Here is a 27,463-nt window from a genome sequence, read left to right as displayed (position 1 = left end):
GGTTAGCATAGCCTTCCAGTCCTCACTCAGACTGCTCTGTAAACTTAAACACACAGAGGCATCTTTCTTTTTCTGTTCCTAACAAGGAGCTAGAGTCAACAAGAGAACAACAACTTAGCTATGCATGGAGAAACACAAATGAGGCACCTCTGGCAAAACCACATTTATTTTGGAAACATTACAGTGCACTTGAAGCAAAGTTTACATAATGAAGGCTTGAAGCATCTACCGTAAGTGTGTGTCTGTGTGGGTGTGTTTCAGAGGTGAAAGAGAGCGAATGGCAGAGCATAATGTGTGTATAACAGAGAAGATAGAGCAGCAGAAATGTCGATTTGCTTTTCTCTGACAAGCAGAAGTGAGGAATTGAGTTCATTTAGATTGAGGATGATACAGATGAAGGGGAAATGGAGTGAGATAACACAGATGACGATTACCAGTGATGAAGAAGAGGATGGGCGGGAGCTTGTGAAGCCAAGTGAAACCGAGACAAATCACAGTGATTTCACATTTGTGAATATTATACCAACAGATTAAACATTAAGATTAACAACCTTAAGATTTTATGGTTATGCGGGTAATGGTGTTGATTGTCGCTTAAAAGGGATTCATTATAGAGTATTTATGTTTCTCACTGAATACTGTAGTAGAGGACCGCCTCGGGGAGAGAAATTAACCCTCTAGGGAAAATCTTGGTAAGCAAAGTAATAATTCACCGCCTTTTCCTGGAAAAGATAAGACTGCTGCTGTTTTATGTTATTATCAGTAAATCCCACGAAATACCAGAACCAACAATGGCTTTAACTTGTATAGGTATTGTGCATTTGCCAAAGACTGATATACGACATGTTATGTTTTGGCTTATTGATTTATACCTGTATACATTTTTTAAAACATAAGGTACAGCCATAATGTTTTGTGTGACATAAGTCTATATTTGGTATTATATCATAAAGGATAGAATTATTAGCAACTTGTTATTTTTCAATCAGGGCTATGTAATTCTTAACATTTTAAATAACAAGAAGGTACACTAAGTAATTCACTTTCTCGTTTCTGCCTCTCAGCGGGAGATTTAGAAAATGCGTTTGTGGAGTTATTTTCGATCAAGCTTAACATATGATGTTAATTGTATCAAAGCAATGTGTCATGCAGGGCAACAATCGTATAGCATGAATGTTCTTGTACAGAGACTACACAGAGTTAGTAGCATGCATTCATTGTTGATTCGAACATAAAACATTACCAGGCTTATCCTCTATCACGGTAGGGATTCATCCAACATCCACTTCATTAATGCTTCGACAGTGATGGTTTAAAACTTATTAGAGGCTTCTGTAAAATCCTCTTCCCTGCTGCACAGGAGGAGAAGTGTAGCATGTTTACAAAAGGGAAAAGTGAAACAGTTTAGACCTAAATATGAACCATAGATTGCTTCAGTCTGCACTGGCTGTCTTATTATTTACTTGACCCTAACTAAATGTGTTTTTCAGTAAAAAATGCTCACTAATATTGCCTTTGCACTAATGTCAAAAACACCGGTTTTAGGGTTAATTACCTCCACACAAACATTCTGTGTTTCTATTAAGCAGCCTCTGAGCTCACAGTATGACCTCATGCCCTGCAGCCTTTTCCTTGTAAATTATGTTTTCTTTTTGGGCTGTTCTGCCTTTCTAAATAAGGTTTAAGAGATTCAGTGTGTCTGTATGGGTTTCATAATGCTGTGCTGCTTTGCCACTGCGTTTGACAAACCAAGTTTGATAAATTCCAGTCTTATAGCGCTCTGAGCCATGTTGAGGAGCTCAGGGGATTACTGCACGTAAAAGCATCCATAAGAGCTCAACATACAATAGAGTGATGTGGATACATGTAGAGGACACATGGGGCACGAATCACACAGGTTCTTTCATAATTCAGCAAGTCTATGTGGAGCAACATCACACACATTCAACTTTACAGAGGGTGTTGTAAGAGGGCCTGTGTTAGTCCCTTTGTTGCATCTTAAACTAATAACAGATCGGAAAAAATGCAAACTGGGATGTTGCAACATTAAAAGCAAATCAAGTTAGTTTGTCATCCTTTGTGTGTTTTCTATTGTCCTCTCTGTACACTGTGTAATGTTTTCCCTCTATTGTTTGAGAGAGTCATTTTCTCATTCATCATTGTATTGTTTGCACATAATCTATCAGAAGGACCCCATTATTGTCCTCGTGCCTCCTCAAAGTGTTGATTGTGGCTCTTTAACATTTTCGGATCTGCTTTGCGACTCTGCCAATTTGAATTTAACTCTTTTGCGTGGGGTATTGCTTTCATAGAAACTTTGTATTTCCCTTGGGACAAACTGTGCCCAGAAACAGTGAAGGAATTTTTGTCTTTCTTTAAAATCTGTGTTAGTTTATTTCCGTAACAGATGCAGTCCCCATTGGAATTAATTAGGCAGCTTCATCAAGTGGTTCTAACAGTTGTTGTTTATTTAAAGAGTGGCTCTTGTTTCTCAACTGGAGCCCTTATTAGGACTAAGCTAATTTGTATATTGTCAGAGTATCAGAAGAAAGCCGTTGACAGTCATGCTTAAAGTCTAAAGCAGCACAGACTTTAATTAGTTTCAGTCCTGGTTCTGACTTTCACTGTAATGTAATATTATCAGCATCATTGAATCACTCAGCTGTTGGATCATTAGAGGCTGTTGACGCCACAAACTGAACAGCTTAACACCGTTTTGCCACAGATAATGCTTTTAGTAAATGTTGCACAAAGAACAGATTTTCTTTATTCTAAGACAGCTGAACAAGTGTGTCATGCTGACTTGCAAGTGTTGACAGGTGAAACGGTTTGCTTCACTCCTTGCTCGCTTGTTTGTGCAAAACTCAGGTAATTGGTGCAAATTGCACAGGGCAATTTATACTGCGACAAATCGAATGTCACGTCTGAATTGCTGTTTTGTACTTTTGTGAATGATAGTTGCACATGCACAGGTTCTCTGTCGCTCTCACAAGCAATGCAATGTTATCTCTTCTGTTTTTTTTGTGATGAAAGCTGCCAAAACACTCAAAACTGTCATGAACATAGTACTTTGACTCCTGTGATGAGTTACAGTAGAAGGTAATGAAGTGCACTTGTAACATCTTATCAATGCAGTGTTTCTGTCTCTCAATTCGATTATTACAAGCATCTTTCAGTGGCAACACACATTTTGTTCCTTATTTCGATTCATGGCATATTGTTCTTGCATATATTCAATCAATCAATCAATCAATCAATCAATCAATCAATCAATGTTTATTTATATAATGCTACTTGGAGAGGTCCCACTTCACCTCCTGCCCAGCCGTGGTGCCGGACGCCCCCCTTCCCCCTTCATTCCCATTGCTCCCCGGGCGCTGTACAATAGCTGCCCACTGCTCATATCAATCAATCAATCAATGTTTATTTATATAGCCCAATATCACAAATGTTACATTTGTCTCAGTGGACTTCACAGTTTGTACAGAATATCAGTATGACAATACGACACCCTCTGTCCTTAGACCCTCACATCGTACAAGGAAAAACTTCCAGAGAAAAACCCACAGTTTAAAGGGAAAAATGGGAGAAACCTCAGGGAGAGCAAAAGAGGAGGGATCCCTCTCCCAGGACGGACAGACGTGCAATAGATGCCGTGTGTAAATTGAAAAGATAATACATTTGCAACATAGGTAGTCCAAATGTTTGGAAATGCATGTATAATAGGAAGATGAATCCACGAGGATATCCATCCAGGACTTATGATCCAGGACCACAGCAACAGGCACAGCCACGACTCAAGATCCAGGACTCGCGATCCAGGACTCAGGACCACAGCAACAGGATCATCCATGACTCCGGATCCCGGCGTATATAGACACCAAAAGAAAGACATTTGGGGAAGCTGGGTTATTCGGAACATGAGAGTACACAGGTATAGATAGAGAGAAGGAAGAAGTAAGATGTCCCCCGACAAACTAAGCCTATATCAGCAAAACTAGGGGCTGAATCTAATCAGCCCTAACTATAAGCTTTATCAAAAAGGAAGGTCTTAAGCGCACTCTTAAAAACGGATAGGGTGTCTGCCATCCGAACACAAACTGGAAGCTGAATCCACAAATGTGGAGCTTGATAAGAAAAGGCTCTGGCTCCCATTGTACTTTTAGAGACTCTAGGAACAACCAACAACCCTGCATTCTTGGAACGCAATGCCCTAGTAGGATAGGGTATAATGAGTTCTTTAAGGTAAGATGGCACCTGCCCATTAAGGGCTTTGTAGGCGAGAAGAATAATTTTAAATTCTATCCTGTGTTCTATAGGGAGCCAGTGTAAGGCAGCCAGAACAGGAGTAATGTGGTCCCTTTTCCTAATTCAGGTTAGTACACGAGCTGCAGCATTTTGAATCAGCTGAAGCGACTTAACTGACTTCTTGGTACACCCTGATAATAAAGAGTTACAATAATCCAGCCTTGAACTAACAAATGCATGGACTAGTTTCTCTGCATCGTTTTGAGGCAAGATATGCCTGATTTTTGCAATGTTACGTAGATGGAAGTAGGCGGTCCTTGAAATTGATTTTATTTGGGCGTTAAAGGATAAATCCTGATCAAATATAACACCAAGATTCCTTACAGTCTCACTGGAGGCCAAATTAATGCCATCCATAGTTAGTATATCTTTAGATAATTTGTTTTGTAGATTCTTAGGGCCGATTACAATAACTTCAGTTTTGGTCTTGTTTAACATCAAAAAGTTTAAGGTCATCCACGTTTTTAAGTCCTTGAGGCAGTCTTGAATTTTATTTAGATGATTAATTTCATCAGGCTTGATGGATACTGTAAATATAGTTGAGTATCATCCGCATAACAATGAACATTTACAGAATGATTCCTTATAATATTGCCTAACGGAAGCATATATAATGTGAACAAAATAGGTCCGAGCACTGAGCCCTGTGGCACTGCATGGCTAACTTTGGTTTGCATGGAAGATTCATCATTGACACGTACAAACTGAAAGCGTCCAGATAGATAGGACTTAAACTAGCCTAAAGCAGTTCCCTGTATGCCAATTAAGTGCTCTAGTCTTTGCAATAAGATGTCATGGTTGATAGTATCAAATGCAGCACTGAGATCGAGCAACACAAGAATAGAGACAAGTTCTTTGTCTGAGGCTATTAGAAGGTCATTTGTGACTTTAACCAGAGCTGTCTCTGTGCTATGATGTGTTCTAAAGCCAGACTGAAAATCTTCAAATAAATCATTGTTTTTTAAGTAATCACACAACTGTTTTTTTACGACTGCTTTCTCAAGAATCTTTGAGAGGAACGGAAGATTAGAAATAGGTCTATAGTTGGCTAAAACCTCTGGATCGAGGTTGTGCTTTTTAAGAAGCGGTTTTATCACTGCTACTTTGAAAGATTGTGGAACATAGCCTGATAATAAAGACATATTCATAATATTTAATAAAGAAGTGCTAATTAATGGAAAAACTTCCTTCAACAGCTTAGTTGGAATTGGGTCTAAGGTACACGTTGATGGTTTAGAAGAGAGAATCATTTAATTTAATTGTTCAAGGTTTATGGCTGAAAAGCATTCTAATTTACTATCTAGTGTAATATTAGAACTTACGTGCGTATATATTATAAAGACTATCAATTTTCACACCTGTTGATATGTGAATTGAACATTGAATTTGCTGTTGGAGCGAGAGGTTTTTACCACAGAAATAGTAAATGCAACACATGATGTAGATATTACCTACGTCTTTTCCCCTGACTCTCTGTACCAGCCAGGTCAGTGAATATAGCGAGTACACAGGCAGAGACAAATAAGATAAGGGCTGTTGAAGCTTTACCACAAACAACACAGGATGGGGGTCATGCTCTTTGCTCAAACTGGGATCTATAGTGGTCTGTAATTATGCTGTTGTTTCGAGGTTAGGTTTCCATCTCAGACAACTAATCTCTGTTCTGTTTGTGGTGTAAGGCTGCGGCACAGTTAGAACATGTTTGCTTGTGTTGTCAGGAGGTGTGATTAATCTATTAATCCACTTTTATAATCAGTGTGCCTCTTGTAATGAAAATCCTGGGATTAAAAGCTCAAAACATGTTCTCCTAGCATGGAAGTATGATGGCACCATGTTGTCTTGATACAAGAAGAAAACTGTCATTGAAAACAAAGCTGCACTGTAATGGGCTTCATTGTTAAAGTTGCCAAACTACGCAGTGGGTAACAGGAAAGAGGGTGAGAAAATCACAGCCAACAGAGAAAGCAATTTGTCAGCACACACTCCTGCTTTCTGTCAAGATCAGTGCCAGAGCAGTGAGAGTATGAGGTCATTGGTTTGGGGACTTTACTTTTAGCATTTTTATTGTTTGTTCATTTCAAACAGTGCCAGAAATAGTTTGGAAATATATATGTTTGCAAACATAACAACGTGTCATATGCAAAACACTTTTTAATAATTTGCATTTCCCAGCAGATCCTTTACTAAGATTCAAACTAAGCAGGACGTTTTTACAGTCAACAAGTTACTGATGAATGAACTGCCTACGAACTGTAATGCAGGAACTTCATCCAAGCTAAATTACCTCAAACTATTTTTGTACCGCATTTTTTTTAAGTGAATAATATACTGTATGTTCAGTACGCTAATATCATCATTTTTTGTGATCAAAGTCGTATTTTTCAATAGTGTTTGATCATAGGAAAATCACAAGCATCTACATTACGTGTAATACTGGATATGGATCATTCTACAAATGGTATTGTTGTTTATCAATGGTCATTATGGTTTTCATCAGGGCTCGTTCTTGCCCTTATTGTCTTTAAATATTTCCCCTTCCCTCACTCTGTATGGCACATAGGTGTGACAAACCAAAGACAACATCTGTTATAGTCAAAAACTGTTAAAATTGAAACATATGAATATGGTCTAAATATCATATCACAACAGAGCTGTGCTATGCAATCATTGAACTTTTCCAGCATCTTTAAAAAGTGCAATGTGGGCTCATCCCCTGCAGTGATGGCATAACTCATTTAAACTGAATGACTCGGTGTATGGAACAGTAGAAAAAGTGGAGGATGGTGAAACAGATCATAAGGTCCTTGTGGGATTGCTGTTGCTTCACAGCAGGCACCGATCACAGATCCAGCACCTCATCAAAGGATGTACGAAACAACATTCAACGCTTCCTACACACATGTACAACACAAAAGAGCTCCCCCCTCACTCACACAATACAGGTACACCTCGAGTGTTATCCAACTGTTCGTCATCAGAATCAGAATCAGAATACCTTTATTAGTCCCACAGAGGGGAAATTTGCAGCGTTACAGCAGGAAAGAGCCACAGACAGCTTAGTGTTGCATATTTGAAATGCGTTAAAAAAGTACTAAGTTATAATATAATAAACAAACAACACAACAATATTCAAAAAAAGTACTAAGTTATAATATAATAAACAATATGCTAAAAAAAGATAAAAACTAAAAAAGTTACATAATTTTCAAAAATACAGATCAAAAACAAATCAAATCCTGTAGCAGTTCTTAGGATTTAGCAGCCCGGTATATATTACAGTTATTAAAGATGCCATATGTATATAAAGTCTATATTGCACATAAAGCACATATTGCACATAGTTTGACGGTATTTAACAGCAGCAAGTTACACAATCTACAAAATACAAGATAGATACCTTGTAACAGTAACAAGGGTTTAGCAGCCAGGTATAAATTACACAGTTATTAATGGCATATATATATTGATATATGCCATTAATAACTGTGTAATGTATACATTATTGTTATAGTCATTGTATACATTATTATTATATACATTATTGTTATAGTCATTGTTTCCCACCCACATTCATCAGACCTGACCGTGAATGATGCAGATAATGATATACAGAGGAGGCTCGTAGCACCCAGCTGCGGGTCAGGGGAGTCGTGACCCAGATGCACACAGATGTTACGCAGATGATATTTTGAGCAGTTCAGAGGTTAGCCACAGCTGCTGAAATCTGAACCACTGTTTTTATTTATATATGTGTTTTATTTGTAGGCTTAGCACTCCATATCCCCCACATACTATCGTTGTCCTGTGAGAAAGATACATCTTCCATTCCATGATTAATAATGGAAATATTGTAGGTGTTAGCCAATGAAAAAACCCTTTACATGACTGGAGGCTTTCCATTATTTATGCCTGGAAGCTGGGGAGAGGAGCCAGGGAATGAATAATCAAATATTTGTGTTACTACTGTGTGTTACTATTAGCATTTAGTGAGTCGGTTTTTGGTGCACATTTTATAACTTCGATGATGTTGGAGAAATTAGAAAGTGAACTGCTAAAAATAATCTTAAAAACCTGAAGATTTTCCTCTCTTTACATTTGAATGCAAAAGCAAAGCAATGTGTTGATCCTACAAAACTGAAAACTGTTCCTGCTGACACATTTGACTTGCAGTGAAGTACAATTATACGTTTTTCGTAATGCATGCATGTTAGAGCAGCTCAATCACAGGGTGGAAAAAACTGTCACACATTGAAATAATCGTATTCGCAGAGGCATGGAAAATGAAAAATGTACAAGCCTGTGTAAGAGATGGATGACAAGCAACACGTTAGACTTGACACATGTTCCAAACACCGTTCAGCAGAGAAACTAGAGCAGTGTATTTTATATCCTCTAACAAATCCAACAAACCGGACAAAAGAATCCGACAGACAGTTTGACCAAATTAGGCTATAACCATTGTGAGCCTGGTTACTTTGTCGTAAAGACTGTTTATCACATTGATTTAACAGGGGGCTATCCCACTGGCACACCGTTAAAGTACTTTATGTAGACTTGGTAAGACATAGCTGCTTTTTTGATACTTAAATATTTGTTATCAAACTCAATGCTTCAAACGGGTAAAATATGTGGTTCCATTTATTTTCTATCCAAAAAGTCTTAAGCTCTGTGAGCCATGGTGTATATTTTGTTAGGGGTCATTAACTCAGAAATAGTTATAGCCTGAATTGAATGAATCTTGGCAGAAGTGTGTAGCAAATGCCAATGTAGATACAATTATATTTTGGAGCCGATCCGAATAATGGGTTGGAAACGCATATTATTTTTCACTAACAGATACGGCCTTGGCAGGGGTCTATGCTAAGTGCCCTTCTAGTTTTGCTGTGTGGTGGTGCCTTTCCCACTTCTCAACCACAGGTATGGTGCAGATGGACTGCCAAATAGATTTTAAGCAATATAAACATTGATAATATACTTTAAACTTTCTGTCCTTAAAATCAATGGCAGCCTTTTTTTATAGATTCACATAGAAACAGACCTATTCATCAGTAACACTGGCAGAAATTGTCTGTAGAGAGACAAATATAATATGTGTTTGGATGACACTGGGCTGCTGCTCTCAGCGTCATTGATGCATGTTTAAGACACGCCTTGACAATCAAACACTCCAGAAAAAAGTGAGTTTGAGTTCAACGAGCAGCTAAGGGAAATCTTTGTCTTTAATTTGTGTGAATCTAATCTTTACAGCTGAAGGACTTTCAGCTCCAAAAAGCTGCCTGGGAGAACCCAGGTGCTTTATTTGGGTAACCTTTTTAAAGTGGTGCTGTACTGCAAATAACATTTCTGTTCTGCTTTTATATTTGCTGATATGTTTTTAAAGCAGGACATCAGCACAAAGCTTTCTTTGGCTTACATTTCATTTTGAATCACAGTGATCTGATATGTTACTCTGCCTTGATTGTACCAAGGTTCTGTTTATTTTGTCATTAAAATATACTTTGTTTTTGTCTTTGTCATTTGGTGATAATAGCTATTTTGAAAAAGTAACTTTTATACTTAAAAATATAAAAATGTATAATTTTAAGACCAAATAAAAAATAAGACTCTAAACTGTGCAAGGATTTATAGGCATGTTCTTTGAGGTTTTCAAACATATTCAAACATTTTCTCTGGAATATTAATATGTACTTCCTGAAGTAAAAGTAGAGAGGTAATAGCAGATCAGATACAAAATAATAACGGATAAGCTCTGAAAGAAAGTGAATCCATGGTGATATGATCTTCAATATGCTAATAATTGCTTTATACTAAGGCAGAGGTTAGTTCGCCGGTCCTATATCTACTGCACAAAGGAACTTGACTCTTAGAGACAAAAAGGGAAGAAGCTGAATTTGATGGAATATTTTAACAGTAATAGATAAATGTAATATCTAATCGAATCAAAGTTAGTCATGCAGAGTGAAATGCCTGAATTTTATTGATGTCCCGTCTTCCTCGCAGAGTCAGAGGACACACCGTCTCTTCTGAACTCTGCATCACCCCATTATCAGATAGTGAGGCACTGTCATGCTCAGTGGAACCGCCCTAAGGTTTGAGCGGGGCATGCTTCTCTCGGCTTATTTAGTCAAACCACATGAAGCGCGAAGAATCCGCAAAGAACTTATTGGATGTTTTGCATTTACTTTGTTAATGTCTCAGATATTTCTGAATCCAAGCAAGATTATCGAATGTGACTTCAGCATTAGTACATGAACAAAGGTCTCATCAATTGAAGGAAAGTTGCATAAGATGGGTGATGCACGAGGGATTTGCCTTTACTGTCACAAGCACCTCCGCATTTGTAAAGCAGCATGCCAGATTGTTGCTCGGGGGCATTTTGTGAACCGGACAGTCATTGTATTTCCCAAGAGGTTTGTTTTTTCCATGCTTGTTGCTCCCCTCAGCCTACATTTATTTGCGCATAGATTACCCCTTTTGTAATTTTATTTGTTGGACAGTGCAATCAAATGAAAGGTAAGTACTCTCAAAACAAACAACAGTAATTGTTAGTGGCCATTGTACCGAGCCGTTCCAAAATGCACTTGAACAAAGAGCAGTTTGGGACATTCACAGAGTTTGCGTCATTCCTTTGTTATTGTCAATATACAGTATTTTTACACAAATCATATAAATGACCAGGCTTTATTCAAAGTAAATAGCTGTATGTCCTTGCAATCAAAATGAGCATTTAGTATTGGGTATTTTCATTTCCTTTTATAGACAAATTGTCCTGTACTTTATATAATGTGCTGAAAGTGCCATGTCTGCACAAAAAAAAGAAACTTAACCATCACAGCATTGTTCACACATTAAACTCATCGCCAGGCAGCCATACAACATATTGGTTGTACTTCAGGATGAAAAACACCAAAAGAAACAGGCCTTAACTGGAAGAGAGGTCCCTCAGCCATCCTAAATCAGACGTGTAACAAAAATGATGAGAGCTCCAAGTTATTTCCAGGAACAGAAAGCTTACACTTGTTACAAAGGAACTTGATTGGTCTTGATCCACAGCGGGCCGAGTGTATCACAGTTTAGTGGGAGCCCAGAGCCGAAGCTCCAGCCCGATATCATAACAGCAGCATATACAAGCTGATTCAGCCTCCCGCCTTCAAGTCCATTAGTTCCACCCCAGCTCCCGCCACATGGCTGGATGATTCCCATTGCCCGGCATCAGAGGCATCCAAGCATGTACATGACAAATCTGCAGAAATAAAGCATGAAATACATACTAACATATGTCCTCAGGGAGGAATCCTCTCGTGTTCTGCCTTTTTTGTTGTTGATGCATTTCAAGCAGTGAAGTTTTTTTTAAAGAAAAAGCAGAAAATAGCTCGTCTGTGAGGTGAGAGATGAAAATAAGAAGGGGAATAAGAGATGATTCTTACGTGTAAAGTTCACAGAGTATGAGATAGAGAGGGGTCTTTAATGTGGCGTTAGTTAGTCATGTAATCAAAGGACATGTTTCAATGTATTATGGTCCTTATTTTTAGAGAAACGCATGTGAGCTCTACATTTTGGTTGACAGACACATTCAGAAATATTTAAGAGATGGGGCATTGGGTTGGGGCCAGACATTTTTTCCCTGCGTTTCTCTCTCAGTTTGACCTTCCCCTCTTTCGTCATCCTACAGCACTGAGTCTGGTTAATCATTGCTTACAGTCGGTGCTAAGTTGCCGTCAGCAAGATCATGGGTTAAATGCAATGCGCACGCAGAATGATACCTGAGATCTTTCTCTGTTAGGAACTTACACTGAATGTTTTGTATTGCAGAGTTTATACCTAGTTTGGCTTGAATGCCTAAGCTTGTCTGCTGTTTCTTGCTTGTGAAGCATGAAGAAGATTTGCCTTTAACTCTCTAATGAGACGTAATGGATCCTTGAGTTATTGAATCAAAGCCATCCCTTCATACCAGAGATGCTTATTTGTGTTAAGCCCCATGGGTTCATGTAAAACTGTCATAAAGTGCTACAGCAATGGAAGCGGAATTGTGACTGCAACATGTCTCATGGCGTTATGGCTAACAAGTCACTGCTGAGACCTCAGCTGGACCGGTCCTGACCCGATGTCAGAGCAGACAAGAGTAGCTCTGATCCCTCAGGCGCCGAGGGCAATCAGTCAGTCTGTACTACAGCTAATGCTAACTGCATCCTGTAGTCATTACACTGAGCAGGCCATTTACCAACTAGGGCTCTTTGATTTAGATTTTATCTAAAGCATGACTTCCAGTAGAGCTCTGTAATACATAGGCTGGTTATCTACATTGTGTCTGGAAGCTCCCGGCGGCTACTTCAACCCAGACTATAGCAGCTCGTTGACATGTTCAGTCAAAATGCAGACCAAATCACTTGAATTGAAGGCTTTCTTGAGTAGACACATTACATACTGTACATCTGTCATGACACATGGTGCTCAAATCTCTTGAACAACACCATAATTCCAAACATATCACATCAAGCTGCATCCTCCTACCTGCCACGAGACTGGAACAGAATGGAATTTGAAACGTTTTCGCCAAAAATGTTTCAATGGTCAAGGTGTTTTTTGCAGAAACGTTTCAGATTTCGCTCCGTTCTCCGGCTTCAAACCAAATCTCTCGGAGGAAATTGAGAGTCTGACGGACACACAGGTGAGTGACCTCTGGCACACACTCACTCACGCTCGGCCGAGCACTGACGGGATTTTGGATGAAGGTGGACAGCAGCAAACTCTAGGTTCCTCAGTGGGTACTGCTAAGCTGAGCCACAGCTGTCGTATTGTTTGGATGAATAGCATTTCCCGTAGCGTTTGATCACCTGTGACATGTCTCGTTCTGGGAATTCCCTCCTGTTGCATGTACACCTTGCAAATCCTGGCACAAATCTCAAATCAATCATTGCCTTTTATTGTTTTGGTCCTTTTTTTTGCAGGCCTAGATGAGGTAATAAGTGGTGTGTTTGCAATCCACATTAATTAATCATGCGTCTCTTTGTCATCCAGGTAGTGTGGCGAGGGTAGATAAGCCCCCTTATGAGGTGAAAACCCTCCCCTCCCCTGCAGTATCCCCCCCAGCACCAACAACCGGAATAAGGGATGTCACGGCTGTTCCTCTTTGCGGCAATGCTGATTGTCTCCTGCAGCATTGAAGTAAGTAAGAGCACACACACAGAAAAACACATGTCCTCGCTTTCCCCCCCCAGAGATACAGCCTCTATGTGTGTGTGAACTTTCATTAGTCACTCGCCTTATTTACAGTGTGGGGGTGGTGTTTTGTTCCTTCAACTCTGCTGCCTTTTGAAACAAACCAGAGAGTAGTGACGTTGAAGCTCAAACAAACTTTCGGCCCTTGTTTTGTTTTAATAACAGTGAGTGTTGCAGTCTACAATAAATCCGCCTGTCCATACAGTAGCAAAACCCTCTATAAAGACAACACGTTCAAGTGGGACTCTGCATCACTTTGATGGATAATATCCCCATTGCGAGAATGTATTGTTTAAATCTGCTGTGTATATGAAGTGAAGTAAAACAAATGAATGCCAATTTAGAAAAGTAATCAATTTTATCTACTAGGTTTGTATGAAGCACACATAGTCAGCATTTTTCTTGACCCACCTGTTGTGTTACATCAAGCAAGTCGAGGAATAACAGACCTTCCTCGGGCTATTGGGAGTATTGCTGCAATGATTCAATGTTTCCTTAGGTGTCTCCTGCTGATTCTCTGGATAAGCTGAAGGAGAGTTGGAAGTTATACATGGACGAGTGTGAGCGCAACAACAGCCGAGACCCGCCAAGCGCCGGTGAGATTTACAAGTATCTGTTTTCAATGTTTAAACTTACAAGAACAGTTTTATTGGCCCACCTGGGTGCAGCGCAAACTAACCATAAAAACAATACTAGCATGAAATCATCTTCTAATGTTGATATAGTTTAAAAAGACATCCAGTTTGACACAACTAGCTGACACAGAGTAACATTTATTTGGAGTATTCTAGCCAACTGTTCTTTAAGATCTTTTCTTTTATTTCCACCAAAAAAAGTAGGTACATCTTTCAAGTACTTCTTTATTGCATTCAACTACAGTACAGTCACTGTAGCGTCTAATGGTGCAAAATGCAGATATTAGAGCTCAGTTCAGGAATGTATTGCTTCCTTTGGCTACATTTATAATCAACACTGACATTCATTTTCACTTTAATTTTCTTATACGGAAAAACAATGAAGTGCAACATTATAATAATGTTTGATTCCTAAATCACCATTAGTGCTCTGACAACATTTCTGAGGAGACACATATAAAAAGGGATGCACTTTTATATATGATTGGCAGTAGAGTAATTGCCTTCACCTTGTAGCACAGTGGGAACTATCGAATGCTGTAGAGCTGTTAATGGTGAGGTTGCGCTGTCACCAGATGGAGCGACAGCAATTTCCGCTCCCTGCTAAAAACCTTTGTGCTATTTGCCGCATCCCACTCTTTAATTTGTGGCCCCAGTTTGCTCCAGCAGCAGTGTTTAACTACGTGGCGAATGCTGCCCTTCAGTTGCATTATGGTCTGTTAACTTGTTAGAGAACAGCGAGGCTCCAAGTTTCAAAAAGACAGCTTCCTACACTGAACACAAAATCACACCACTCTGTCGCACATATGCTCTCACAATATCACCCTATTAGGTCAGTAGAGGAGATGGGACACATGAAGCTCTAACTGTCCATACACCAGCATAGTTTACATCCTTTGTGGAGAAGATGAAAGGTATGGTTTGGGAAGAAGGTCATTGATAGGGCGCTTCACTTTACTTCATCAAGATGAAAGAACATGGAGTGTAGAGATGCCAAATTGACCAGCAGCCATCACTTCAAAGACATGACTACATGACATAGACGTCCTCCGCCATAGACATGATATGTAAGGACTTTAGATATATGAGACAATTATTCATTTTATAATTTCTTTTTTTATCTCCAGGTCTTGTGTGCAACAGGCTATTTGACAATTACGCCTGTTGGCCTGATGGACTCCCCAACGCCACAGTCAGTGTGACGTGTCCATGGTATCTTCCGTGGCACAATAAAGGTAAGACACATGTGGTTAAGAGATACACACTGTATGTTGAAGAGCTTGTCAAAAGATTCTGCAGAGTAACTTTTAAAGACTGTGTGTGTCGTTGTGTTTTTTTAGTACATCATGGCATGGTTTATCAGGAATGTGATGCAAGCGGCCAGTGGGCGACTATGAAGAATACCAGCGAGTGTGATTCTAATGATCAAAGTCTGGTAAGAAATGTCTCTCGATGTTCTTATTAAAGTCAAATTCAAAACTAACATTTTTTCACATTAACTTATCTCAACAACGCATATTAGATGCTATGTTGCTGTCAAAACTAACAAACCTGTCAGGATACAAATTAAACTTTCAAAAAAGTGAGCTCTTTCCTATCAATGACGAAGCACAAACCTTGAACTTCACCTACCTGCCTTTTAAAATTGAAAGCTACAAACTCAGTTGTCTCAGTTACAAAATACAAAGACCTATTCAGAGAAAACTTGCTGGTTCTCTTAAATCAGGTAAAACAAACCCTAACACAGTGGTCACCTCTATCAATGTCCCTTGTAGGCCGTGTCAACTCAATCAAAATGACCATCCTACCTGAATTTCTTTATCTTTTTCAGGCCCTACCGCTTTTTACCCCTAGATAATTTTTCGACCAATTGGATTCTCTTATTACCTCCTATATATGGCAGGGTAAGCGTCCCCGTCTCAACAAGGGCCACTTGCAAAAAAACAAAGCTAATGGTGGTATGGCTTCTGTTTCTACTACTGGTCAATTAATCTGCATCGCTTTGCATTTTGGTCTCACTTCCACGGCCACCTCGATCCCCCAAACTGGGTGGAATTGCACTCAGAGGGTAATATATACTGTATATTCCTGCACTGCTTGGATCCAAACTTCCACCATCAATCAAATATATCAGAAACTCTGTGGTTAAACACTCTCTAAGGATATGGGCTCAATTTAGGAAGTACTTTGGCCTGTCAGACTTTTCTCATCTGAGTCCAATAACAAAAAATCACTTATTTAAACCATCCGTTTTGGATTGTGGCTTTTTAGAATGGCGCAGGAAATGAGTCACTCGCTTTAAATATCTTTTCATAGATAACACTCTGGCATCATTCGAGAAGTTGAGCAGGACATTTAATCTTCCCAAATCAGATTTTTTTTTATATTTACAGGCAAGATATGATATGCTCTCTCAATCACCCAGCCTTTCCATATCTACCGATGCAACCATTGTTGATACTGTCCTCTCCTTAAATCCATTCCAGACTTATTTCAGCCCTCTATAACAAGATGTCAGATCTAAGGTGTCTCTCCACAGATAAGCTCAGGGCAGCATTGGAGACGGATACGGGCCTTCCCCTTCCAGCAGATAAATGGAATGCTATACTTAAACTGGTTAATTCAACTTCTCTATGTGCTTAACTGCTTAATTCAGTTCTGCTTAATTCATTGCTTAATTCAGTTCAAAGTGGTACATAGAGCTCATATTTCAAAAGTCAAACTATCCAAAATGTATCCTGATGTTAGTCCCTACTGTGATAAATGCCAAATTAATGAAGCCTCTCTCATTCATATGTACTGGTCCTGTCCCCGCCTAAGCATGTACTGGACGGAGATTTTCCAAACTCTATCCCAAGTGTTCAGTATTGAACTGGATCCAAATCCTCTGGCTGCCCTATTTGGGGTAATAGGAAAGGAGACGCTTTTAACTACAGAACGTCGGCGATCTCTGTCTTTTGCTCTCCTCAGCTCGTCGAGCCATCCTGCTTAGATGGATAGACAGTTTCCCGCCCACTCATCTACAGTGGTTGACAGATGTTATGTCCTGTATGAAACTTGATCAGATACTCACTTCTATACTCAAACAGCACATTTCAGGAAGCCTGGGGACCTTTTATAAATGCATTCCAAACTCTATCAGTCATTCTGTTATTGGTTTAGCTTAAGTGCAGAATATGTATGTATGTATGTATGTATGTATGTATGTATGTATGTATGTATGTATGTATGTATGTATGTATGTATGTATGTATGTATGTATGTATGTATGTATGTATGTATGTATGTATGTATGTATGTATGTATGTATGAATGTATGTATGTATGTATGTATGTATGTATGTATGTATGTATGTATGTATGTATGTATGTATGTATGTCTGTATGTATGTATGTATGTATGTATGTATGTATGTATGTATGTATGTATGTATGTATGTATGTATGTATGTATGTATGTATGTATGTATGCATGCATGCATGTATGTATGTATGTATGTACAGTATGTATGTATGTATGTATGTATGTATGTATGTATGTATGTATGTATGTATGTATGTATGTATGTATGTATGTATGTATGTATGTATGTATGTATGCATGCATGCATGTATGTATGTATGTATGTATGTATGTATGTATGCATGAAATACAGCAAATGTGTATGTGTAGGTTGCATGTGTGTATATGCATGTGTGTATATGCATTTGTTTTACATGCATATATACTCATCCAACAATATGTCTGGCATATATTTGTGTGCATAAGGATCACTGGCAATGATAGGGGATTACTTTAGTCGTTGTTATTGTTTGTCTGTGTTTTTCTTTTTTTTTCTTTTCTTTTTACTTTTGTACATACAATCAGCACAGACCAATCGCTCATTTGCATTGGCGTATATTATGTTTACCATTACTATATGACAAACACTGTTTATAGATTGCCGAAACTAAATACAATTATTGTTGATTTGAAAACTAACGAACCCCGTCAAATAGAGGGAAACTATTTTTGAGTCTGTGTGTTTTTCTGTGTTTTAATTTGCAGCAGTACTACGGCCATATTCGGATCATGTACACAGTGGGATATTCCTTATCACTGGTGGCTTTGGTGTTGGCGCTTGGCATCCTGATATTCTTTAGGTAGGAAGGATTTGTGGTTTGAATCATCTCTAAGAAATGGAGAGTATCAGAAAAAAGTTCCAGTTGATGTGTATCAAACACAGCAGGGAGGTGGGGGAACCCATTAAAGTAATAGTTAGACATTTTAGGAAATGGGCTTATTTACTCTCTGGTGGAGACTAAGAAAAACATATTGATACCACATAAATATCGTTCCTTAAACACAAGGCTCAGCAACCACTTAGCTTGGCACACAGACTGGAAGCATCAGGGAAAAGCTAGCCTGCCTCCATCCAAAACTAACTCCATCTGCCACTAGCACCCCCACAGTTTCCCTATTAACACATTTTATCAAAGTGCAATATCCGATTGCTGGACTATTTTGGCTCTGAGCAGGTACTTCCTGGAACCTCTGCTGGTTACAGCGTATAGATGAAACATGTATTCTGGCACATTATCCCTGGTAAAACAGGGAATTTATTTTATTACATTTCAGAATGTATACACATTAAAAGGTTAAGTAAAAGATAAAGAAATGTAACTGCAAATAACTTTCCTATTGTGTTTAGCAATGTAATCCATAGGCCTTAATACAAATAGAAATTGTATTGATTTTAAATCCTTTTATATCTTTACATTATCTAAATGTATCGCTGATGAACTCTCTTCTAATGTAGATCAGAGGCATCAGTAGTAACATTTAGACTTGTTGCTTTTTATTAACATACAGACCTAAGAGGGGGATCATATAGAAATGTATTTATTAGGATAAACCTCTTGATTTGCACCAGCTTGTTTTCAAGGGGGTCCTGACAAAGGCAACGTCTTACAGACATACATGAACAAAATAACAGAAAGCAAAGCATGACAAACAAACAGGACAACGCACGTACAGTCTGTTAAGTAACATTTGTGAAGTAATACATACAATCATTACAATCATTACAATTTGATAGACAGTAGTGTCTAATAGATCAGTTTCATCAATAACAAGAGCAGACCAGCTGAAAGTGAGATGATAATGCATGCTTAAACGTATCATTCCCCTATTTAAAGTTGTATTGCAGTTAGCAGTGTATTAGTGAATTATAGAAGGATAATCTAGTTGTTGTTGCTGCTTATTCATCAGGAGACTGCACTGCATGAGGAACAACATCCACATGAATCTGTTTGCCTCCTTCATCCTGCGAGCGATGTCTATCCTCATTAAAGATGCACTGATGGAGGCCAACCTCACATTGCAGGACCTCGGCGGGGACCAGGAGCAGGGATTCCCGCAGGCGTCCATGCCTCCAGTGGAGCTCCTGGTCAACAATGAGGTCAGTGATCTGTGGTTAGACAACAACCTTTAAAGTGGAATGTATTATATATAACAGGGTTATGTCCTTTTTCTATTAGTAAAGCAGAGTGCAATGTGTCTTTTATGGGAGGGATTTATTATATTAAAAAGAATATATACTTTTTTTTTCTTTTTTTCAGCGATGTGTCTTTTATGGGAGGGATTTATTATATTAAAAAGAATATATACTTTATATATATTTTTTTCAGCCCTTGAGATGTTTTGCAAATGTATTTCCAACCTTAAACATTAAAATAAGATTACTTATTAATTATTATAATTATCTTTATTAATCCCGTGGGGAAATTCAGTAGTTTAACAGCAACAGGCTAAGATTGAAAAACAGGACAGCACAGATTCACACAGATTAATACAATTAAGGATTAAATCAAAGATAAAAAATAAAAGTGATAAATAACTATAAATTAAGAAATTAATTAAAATGAACATATATACATATCTGGTCATGTGTACATTTATTTACATGTGTGTGTGTGTGAAAACAGTGAGTATTTTATGTCCAGTAATTGTGTCACAATAAAACATTTACTCTGCCTCACCAGAAGAGATATTTTCATGTTTCCCTGTTCATTTGCATGGCACATGATGCAGGATTGTATTTGAAAAACGTATATTCAAAGTCAAAACATGTACTTAATAAAAAAGGTGTTGTTTGTTGAGAAAGAAATAATGGTGAAGGGTTAAGGTTACTATAAAGATAATTGTAGAAGCTAAAAAACCTAAATCAGTGATGGCAGAACCACGTGTGCTGATGTGTAGTATAGTTGTGTGTTTGTTGTGTTTGTGGATCACAGCTTGGGTTGAAGTTCCTGCTGTAGTTCCTCTCATGGCTGTAGGCACACAATCTGAATCCTGGCGGCAGAAGGAACTCCCATCTGCTGTGACACTGATCTCCCCGTCCACATCACTCTCACTACAAAATGTTTTAACGGCAGACGGCTTGATGTTTTATCCTTTGTGAAACAGACCTTGCTGTTGTTTTACAGACTGCTGTGGGCTGTCGCATCGCCATGGTGATGATGCAGTACAGTATAATGGCCAACAGCTACTGGCTGCTGGTAGAAGGCATCTACCTCCACAACCTGCTGGTCATCACTGTGTTCACAGAGAGGAACTACTTCAAAATCTACCTGTGCATTGGCTGGGGTGAGCCGGGGGTCTGCGAGTGTGTATTTGAGTGTGTGTCTATGTGAAGTAAAAACTCAGGGGATGCAAGTTATTAATATGATGTGCTTAATTATACTTTTTGCATGAAAGGAAATTAAACGAGAGCAGATAAATGAAAAAGGGCTGTAACGCTGGTGTACATCATGACTGTTTTGCATTTAGACAGCTCTCATTTCTTTCCAGGTACCCCGTTAATATTCCTCGTGCCCTGGGTGATAGCTAAATACCTGTATGAAAACCAAGAGTAAGTTTCCACCGTGCCCTCCGTCTCTCTTACTCTATTCCCTCACTCCTACCTTCCCTAGCGGCTATCAGACTCGCCTACAACATTTTCAGAAATCAGAAGAAAAAATCTGGCAGATGGTATTCTTTCTTGAACGTTTGAATGTCGATACTCAGCAGGCCAATTTAATGATGATTACAACTCAATGCGTTGGCTGCAACTATATTTTTCACACAGGCACTTTAATCTTCTGTGGGAATATGAAAAACTCTCTGAGAACAGCAGATGCTTTGGCACGTTTTTGCTATACAATATTCCCCAAACATTATTATGCAATCTCATAGGTTCTAAGCAGTAATTGGGGGTTGAAAGGATTTTTAAATCTACACTTTTTAAAGAACGTACACATTGTGTTGTTATTTCAAACTTTAAAAACCCTTGATGGTGCTGCCGTGTCACTCACACAGCCAGGGAGAGGAAATCTTTCTACTTTAGCAGAGTTGCAAAGCAGTTTGACAACATTTGCTACACAGTTAACCTTGTTTGAAAGCATATGAGGTGTGTCTGGGTATCTCTGACTGATTGTTCCTCTTACACTTTCCTTTTCAGGTGCTGGGGACAAAATATAAACATGCATTACTGGTGGATCATCCGTTCCCCCATTCTGCTAGCAGTTGTGGTAATTCCCCTTGTTATCTCTGTTGCTGTCTTCTGCTTTTTTTTCAACCAGTATAGGTTTCTTTTGTTCACATCATGATATGCTACATCCTACATTTGAATACAAAAGCCGAAGAAGTTTATTATTTTTGCCTTGAAAATACATGGGAAATAAGTGCATTCGCCTATCAAAATCCCACATTTACCCACCACTACTGTATTTCTACATCCTGCATTCACACTACAATATTAAACACACTTAATTTATTCATGATGTGTAAAAGGCTGTCAGCGCTTTAGGCCAAACATCTGGGAAACATATTGAGAGTCATAGGTTCTGGATTAAAGAGATGTGTTTTCTTTGATACTGCAAAGTTTACCTAACCCCCATCCATACGGCAACCAGCCTTATTATTGTATGTGAGCACTGCAAAGGTCATTTCTGAGCTTTTATATAAGTCCCATTTGTCATGGCTCTTATGTCAGGCCTGTTACACAGACGGTATTTTCCATGAATTAATCTTCCAGCTAAGTGGCCTGTATCTCACAGGAATTCCTGTGTTTGAATTGCAACAGGGACAGAAGGGCTGCTTCCCATTTCAGTGTTTCCCTCTTTGTCCTAATCCCACCATGTTGAAGGTGCTCAGGAGTATAAAACTACGCTCAGCAGTAAGCACTAATATGCATGTGTACGTGAACCAAAATTACATTTCCATAATAAAAGATATGGTAACACATAAGGTCACACAAATATAGAAAGAGTATGTATGTATGTACTCTTTGCAGTGTATATGGAGTGAAATCCACATACTTTTCAAGAAGAGGAAATGGAGGAAGCTCATCCATCATGAAACTTTTGGCGTGTGTCTTTTGCTCACTCCAGCCCTTTGACTGAAAAAAAATGAAAATATCTGCTACGTGCGTGTACTGATAAAAAGGGGAATGAGATCTGGCATGGACTCTGTTTACGAGTGAGCCCTTTTCAATTCCTTTGTCCAGGCTCCTTCAAATTAACGACCCTCATTTTAAATACACTGAAAAGGTCACATCATAAGTGATTTTCATTAGAGAAACACCCGCTGTTGTGATGGCATCTAATGTGAAAGGGTTCCCTGACCACAATGTGCCTCTGCTGTGAGCAATAAGGTTAAAGGTGCAGGCTACTCAAGTAACAAAAGATGTTTTGTGATTACCGGTAGCATTTTTTGATATGAATCCATTCAGAATATTTTGGTTTCAACTGCAAATAGATTTGGCAGTTTTCATTGGAATTTATTTTTTGTATGAATATGGCAATATGTGGTTTATACTGTGTTTCTAAAAAAGCATATTTTGCTGTTCAGTTTCACAAATATGATTGTTCAATGCTTTGAGCAGCATAATGTCATACACCATGTGTACAATGTTTAAGATCTGTTTGGCTTTCATTTAAAAACGGTTATGTCTCTGTCTTTTACAGATCAACTTCCTTATCTTTATCCATATCATCAAAATTCTGGTGTCAAAACTTAGAGCACACCAAATGAGGTATACAGATTACAAATTCAGGTGAGTTTAAACGTTAACAATGTCTTTTTTTCTATTCACATAAAAAAAGTCCACTTATTATATCTGTTCTTTCTCTATGTCTCTCATCCCTCTCAGGTTGGCTAAGTCGACTCTAACCCTGATCCCCCTGCTGGGCATCCATCAGGTCGTCTTCATCTTCGTCACAGATGAGTCCACCAAGGCCACCATAGGACTGCGCCTCACCAAGCTCTTCAGCGACCTCTTCTTCTCCTCCTTCCAGGTCGGACCCTGAAAAAATTACTTCTAGAACATCAGCTACTGCAATTTTCTAAAACTAAGACGGCACCATTTATGAAATTACTCGACAACGACACTCACCTGGGATCAAGTGAGAGTTGAAACATAGTTAAGGAATTTTGTAGTTCATAACGCTGAGACAACATTGAAAAAGAAACATACAGAATTAAATGGAAGGCACACAACTGCAGCCGAGAAAAGCATTCATGTTATCAAATCAAAATCAAAAAATTCACGCCATGCCAAATCAGTAAACATCTTCCTTTCATCTTGTCTAAGTGTCAGTCCAGATGAGCGTAATCAGTCGCAGCATGTCAGAGTTTCCCTTCCCCCAGACAATTGAGAAGTGCTGTATTTTCTCATGTGTCTACAGGGATCACATTAACATAATGTGCTGTCTGTGCTTCTAACTGGCTGCGTCACAGTGTGACACAATGACAGTGACCTTTTTGCTACGGGGACAGCGATGACGTGTGTCAAGATAACAGACATCAACCAGGGGAATTGCCTTGATGAAGAAAGCGAAAGAGAGAGGAAAATAATACAAAGTCAAAGAGCACAAGTTCAATCAAGACAGAAGATACTCTGATGTGCTAGTGCTTGTGATTGATTTAGTCATAGAGAAACACATTTACAAACACGAAAAAGTGCATGCATTAATATGGTTCAAAACATGTTTTCATAGTTTTAAACAATGGATTTTCAGAGTACTCTAAATATTGTATCTGTCATGAATTAAAGATAGGAGACTTATGTTGTTTTTCTCCACAGGGTCTCTTGGTGGCCATCTTGTACTGCTTTGTCAACAAAGAAGTAGGCGTCCTCATTTGCATTTGCACCGCAGAAACCCTTTGACAGCCCCAGACTTTCCTACCATCATCACTTTAATAAAAGCTGCTTGTTTCTCCCTCCTGTCCTCAGGTGCAATCGGAGATCTTGAAGAAGTGGAAGCGCTGGAAGCTAGGGAGGAACATAGAGGAGGAATACCGCCACACCTACAGCAATACCCCCAACACCAAGACAGCAAGCCTGCTGAACCACGTCTCTCGTCTGCCGCATCTCCCCGACATCGCTAAGACCTCCTCCCCGGCCTGCAGCCCTGAGGAGACGCACATGCTCGTGGCTGCATGTCACAACGGTATGGTCAACAGTAAGGGGGCAGGCCAGTGTGCCTCCCGGCTTCACGAGGGAACAAACTGCACCCTACTGGAGGACATGAGCCTTACGGACAGGGTGCATTGTTACGAGGGTCAGAGAGAGAATGTGGAGAGCCACCTGTGAAAGGTACCAGGAATAAGACCTTATTGAGCTCTCCTCTGGCTCTGTCATACTGCCCTGGGTGGCTGTGAAGAGCAGGGCTGATGAACTCATCTGTCTGAGTGTCTTTTGCCCAGAAATTGGTGAAACTGAACGGAGAACAGTCCTCTCCACAGCCCGAGAATGGAGAATAATACGGCAGCCTCCCACACTGAGATGTGCTGTGAGCCGTGTAAATTGATTTCTGTACATGTTTGTCGGACAGCAGAAGAAACTGCTGCATTTTGAACAATAGCATCTCAAGGCAGATAAGCCATGTAAAATAATAAGACAAAAACCTCAAACCTCAAATAGCAACAATGGAAACTAAACAAAAAGAAAAACAGTGTCATGGCTTGAGCCTCTGCTTTACTTTGTGATGTGTATCAAATGTGTGTTTTGTGGTACTGGAGGCTAAAGACAAACTGGACATTGAACTGCATACACAAAAAGACCAAACAAGTTCATCATAACAAATGGTAGGAAACAAAATGCTTCTTTGCTTTGCTTTGATATCTGATTTATGGTCTTACAAGAAAATAAGAATTCTGCTGTACCTCATACAGTGAGGTGACCACAGTGCTGTCCCGGGGGACGTGGAAATTGGCAGCTGCTCTCACCAGGTCATTCCTGGCTTACATATAGCCAAGTGATGGTATGAGATGCATTATAAATCAGTTAAAATTGCTTGACTAGGTGTTTTACAGAAAATAAGTGTTTTTTTTATATAGGTCTAAGCAATGGATTCTGTCGAGTGCTTAAGTTGTAACTGTGTAAATGTGCCAGGTGTGTTTTCAAGGGGGTGTATTTTCAATGTTGTGAAAGTGAATGTTTTCTTTTCCCCTAGCCATCAAGATGTTGTCTGACTCACGTGCCCTGAACCTCAACATAATAACCCACACTAAGCTGATAGAGGAAACTGTGCACTCAAATCAAGGATAAAAATACACAGCATATAGACATGGCCTGTAGAGGCACACATGCATAAAGAATGAATCTAACACTGTGACTCAAAGTATCTTGTCGTCTCTGGCACAGGGGTGTTTTTGCCGTTTTAAATATAGGCTGTCGTGCATGCAGATTTTGCATATTTAGTTTAGGTTATTACAGTGCCATCACATTAGTGTCCCCACTGTGCAAATGCAAAAAAGAGAAGAAAAACCGTTTGTGTTAATAATTTTCTGTGCCTAGTTACTCTACAAACAGTGTTTACTATTCAGCCTTACCCCGTGTGTGCAGGGGCTGTGGACAAATCTCTAAAAGTAGAACAAAACCTATAATGACAAATAAAAGCTAAATTAGCAGTGGTACATTCACTTATGAATACATTGCATTTCTTTTCAAAAGAGGGAAGCCTCCTTCATAACGTTTATTTTCTTTTAGTTTCATCTTGACGTTGTATGTATGACTATTTGCACAATGTTAATTTATAATAGCTAAATACTGTGTATATATGTGTTTATACAGGTGATTTATTTGATAGCTGTCAATATTTGATTGTTTCTTGGCTTACGTGTGCGTGTTTGTATATTTTCAAGTGGGTATGAATGCGTGTGGTTTAAATATTCCAGATTTGTGGATGTGCTGCAGTAAAGATGAATCATCGGCATCAGCCAGATAAGCGATGTGTTGATATGACCCCGTTCAAACAGAGCTCGGAGGTCAGTGGTCAGTGCGAGTCCCACTCTAGCATAAACAGTGTGCGTCACATGAAAAAGTAATGCCTGTATAAGGAATAACAAGAACAGAGCTTTGTGTTTTACTATGGGAGCTGCTCTCATTGTGGTTCCTGTAAATAATTGTGTAGTTAAGAGCAAAATAAGAGCACAACATGCAGCATGTTTTTTATTCAGATAATAGCTCCGTGCATTTACACTTCAGCCAGGAGCTGGTGTTGAGTTGATGCTGAGGATAGTAATGGAGCAGGTAGTCAGAATTGAGCTGGGAGCATGAAACACATCTGGCGCTGCTTTTGCCAAGAAGTTAATCCTCAGTGGTTTTCTTGTTTTCCAGAGCAGGAGAAATGATTAGATACGGTAACAGGGGAATGTTGTGCACCTTGAGTAAAATAGTATTTATATGTAAGTATGGTCTAAATATATTGCTGATTTTATTTCAAATTAATACATGTATTTTAAGCTGTGACCATGTATGTTTTTGAAACCAGCAGCTTGGGTCTCTCCCCTATCTGGACCAAAGTGGTTCTGTATGAATGTATTCTATAAGGGGCCCAAATCAGTATTTTCATTTTCTCTTAAAGCTGGTTGTGTACAATATATTTGCAGTGAGGAACCAATCAGTAAACTGTGTCCAGGTGTATACAGTTCATCATATATTGTGTCCGTTTATCAAACTTTGTCCTAATAGTGAAAGAATAAACTACAATGTATGTGAAAGAGTACTTTTGCTGTGTATTTTGTATCAGTGCACATTTAAGTGTCATAAATAAAAGAGAGAATGCATGTGGGGACTTGTCTTGTTGGTGACTGCAGTGGCTAGCTGGACCTGCTGGCTGGCTGAATGCCATGTTGTCTTATTGCCTTTCACAGCACATGCTATTCCTTTTGTGGCCACTGGATGGTCAGCTCACATCAACTCATTAAAACCACCTAGTTTAAACTTACCGGTATCTTCCAGGCCTGCTTGTTGAAATAATAAAATACTTTGGAA

At 39.0% G+C, this 27,463-nt stretch overlaps 1 protein-coding gene across 4 annotated transcripts in view; it reads left to right on the top strand.

Moving 5' to 3' along the window:
• The window catches only part of gcgra (glucagon receptor a), a 41,544-nt gene extending 14,350 nt beyond the window's left edge, over positions 1-27,194 (top strand). The window contains exons 2-14 of one of the 4 annotated variants that reach the window (XM_079644552.1): positions 13,331-13,473; positions 14,027-14,123; positions 15,290-15,397; positions 15,503-15,597; positions 18,211-18,305; positions 19,414-19,603; positions 20,631-20,790; positions 20,995-21,055; positions 21,644-21,713; positions 23,151-23,239; positions 23,336-23,480; positions 24,269-24,310; positions 24,392-27,194. In XM_079644552.1, coding sequence (XP_079500678.1) covers positions 13,420-13,473; positions 14,027-14,123; positions 15,290-15,397; positions 15,503-15,597; positions 18,211-18,305; positions 19,414-19,603; positions 20,631-20,790; positions 20,995-21,055; positions 21,644-21,713; positions 23,151-23,239; positions 23,336-23,480; positions 24,269-24,310; positions 24,392-24,778 — 1,593 coding nt within the window. In that variant the 5' untranslated portion in view covers positions 13,331-13,419 and the 3' untranslated portion in view covers positions 24,779-27,194. Of the gene's footprint in view, positions 1-13,326; positions 13,474-14,026; positions 14,124-15,289; positions 15,398-15,502; positions 15,598-18,210; positions 18,306-19,413; positions 19,604-20,630; positions 20,791-20,994; positions 21,056-21,643; positions 21,714-23,150; positions 23,240-23,335; positions 23,481-24,268; positions 24,311-24,391 lie in introns of all 4 variants that reach the window. The other 3 variants (XM_079644553.1, XM_079644554.1, XM_079644551.1) reach the window with 3 other exon arrangements.
• Positions 27,195-27,463: the final 269 nt, after the last annotated feature.

The sequence above is a fragment of the Notothenia rossii genome (genome assembly GCF_949606895.1).
Source record: "Notothenia rossii genome assembly, chromosome: 8".
NCBI lineage: Eukaryota > Metazoa > Chordata > Actinopteri > Perciformes > Nototheniidae > Notothenia > Notothenia rossii.
This window is presented reverse-complemented; position numbering and strand designations above follow the sequence as displayed.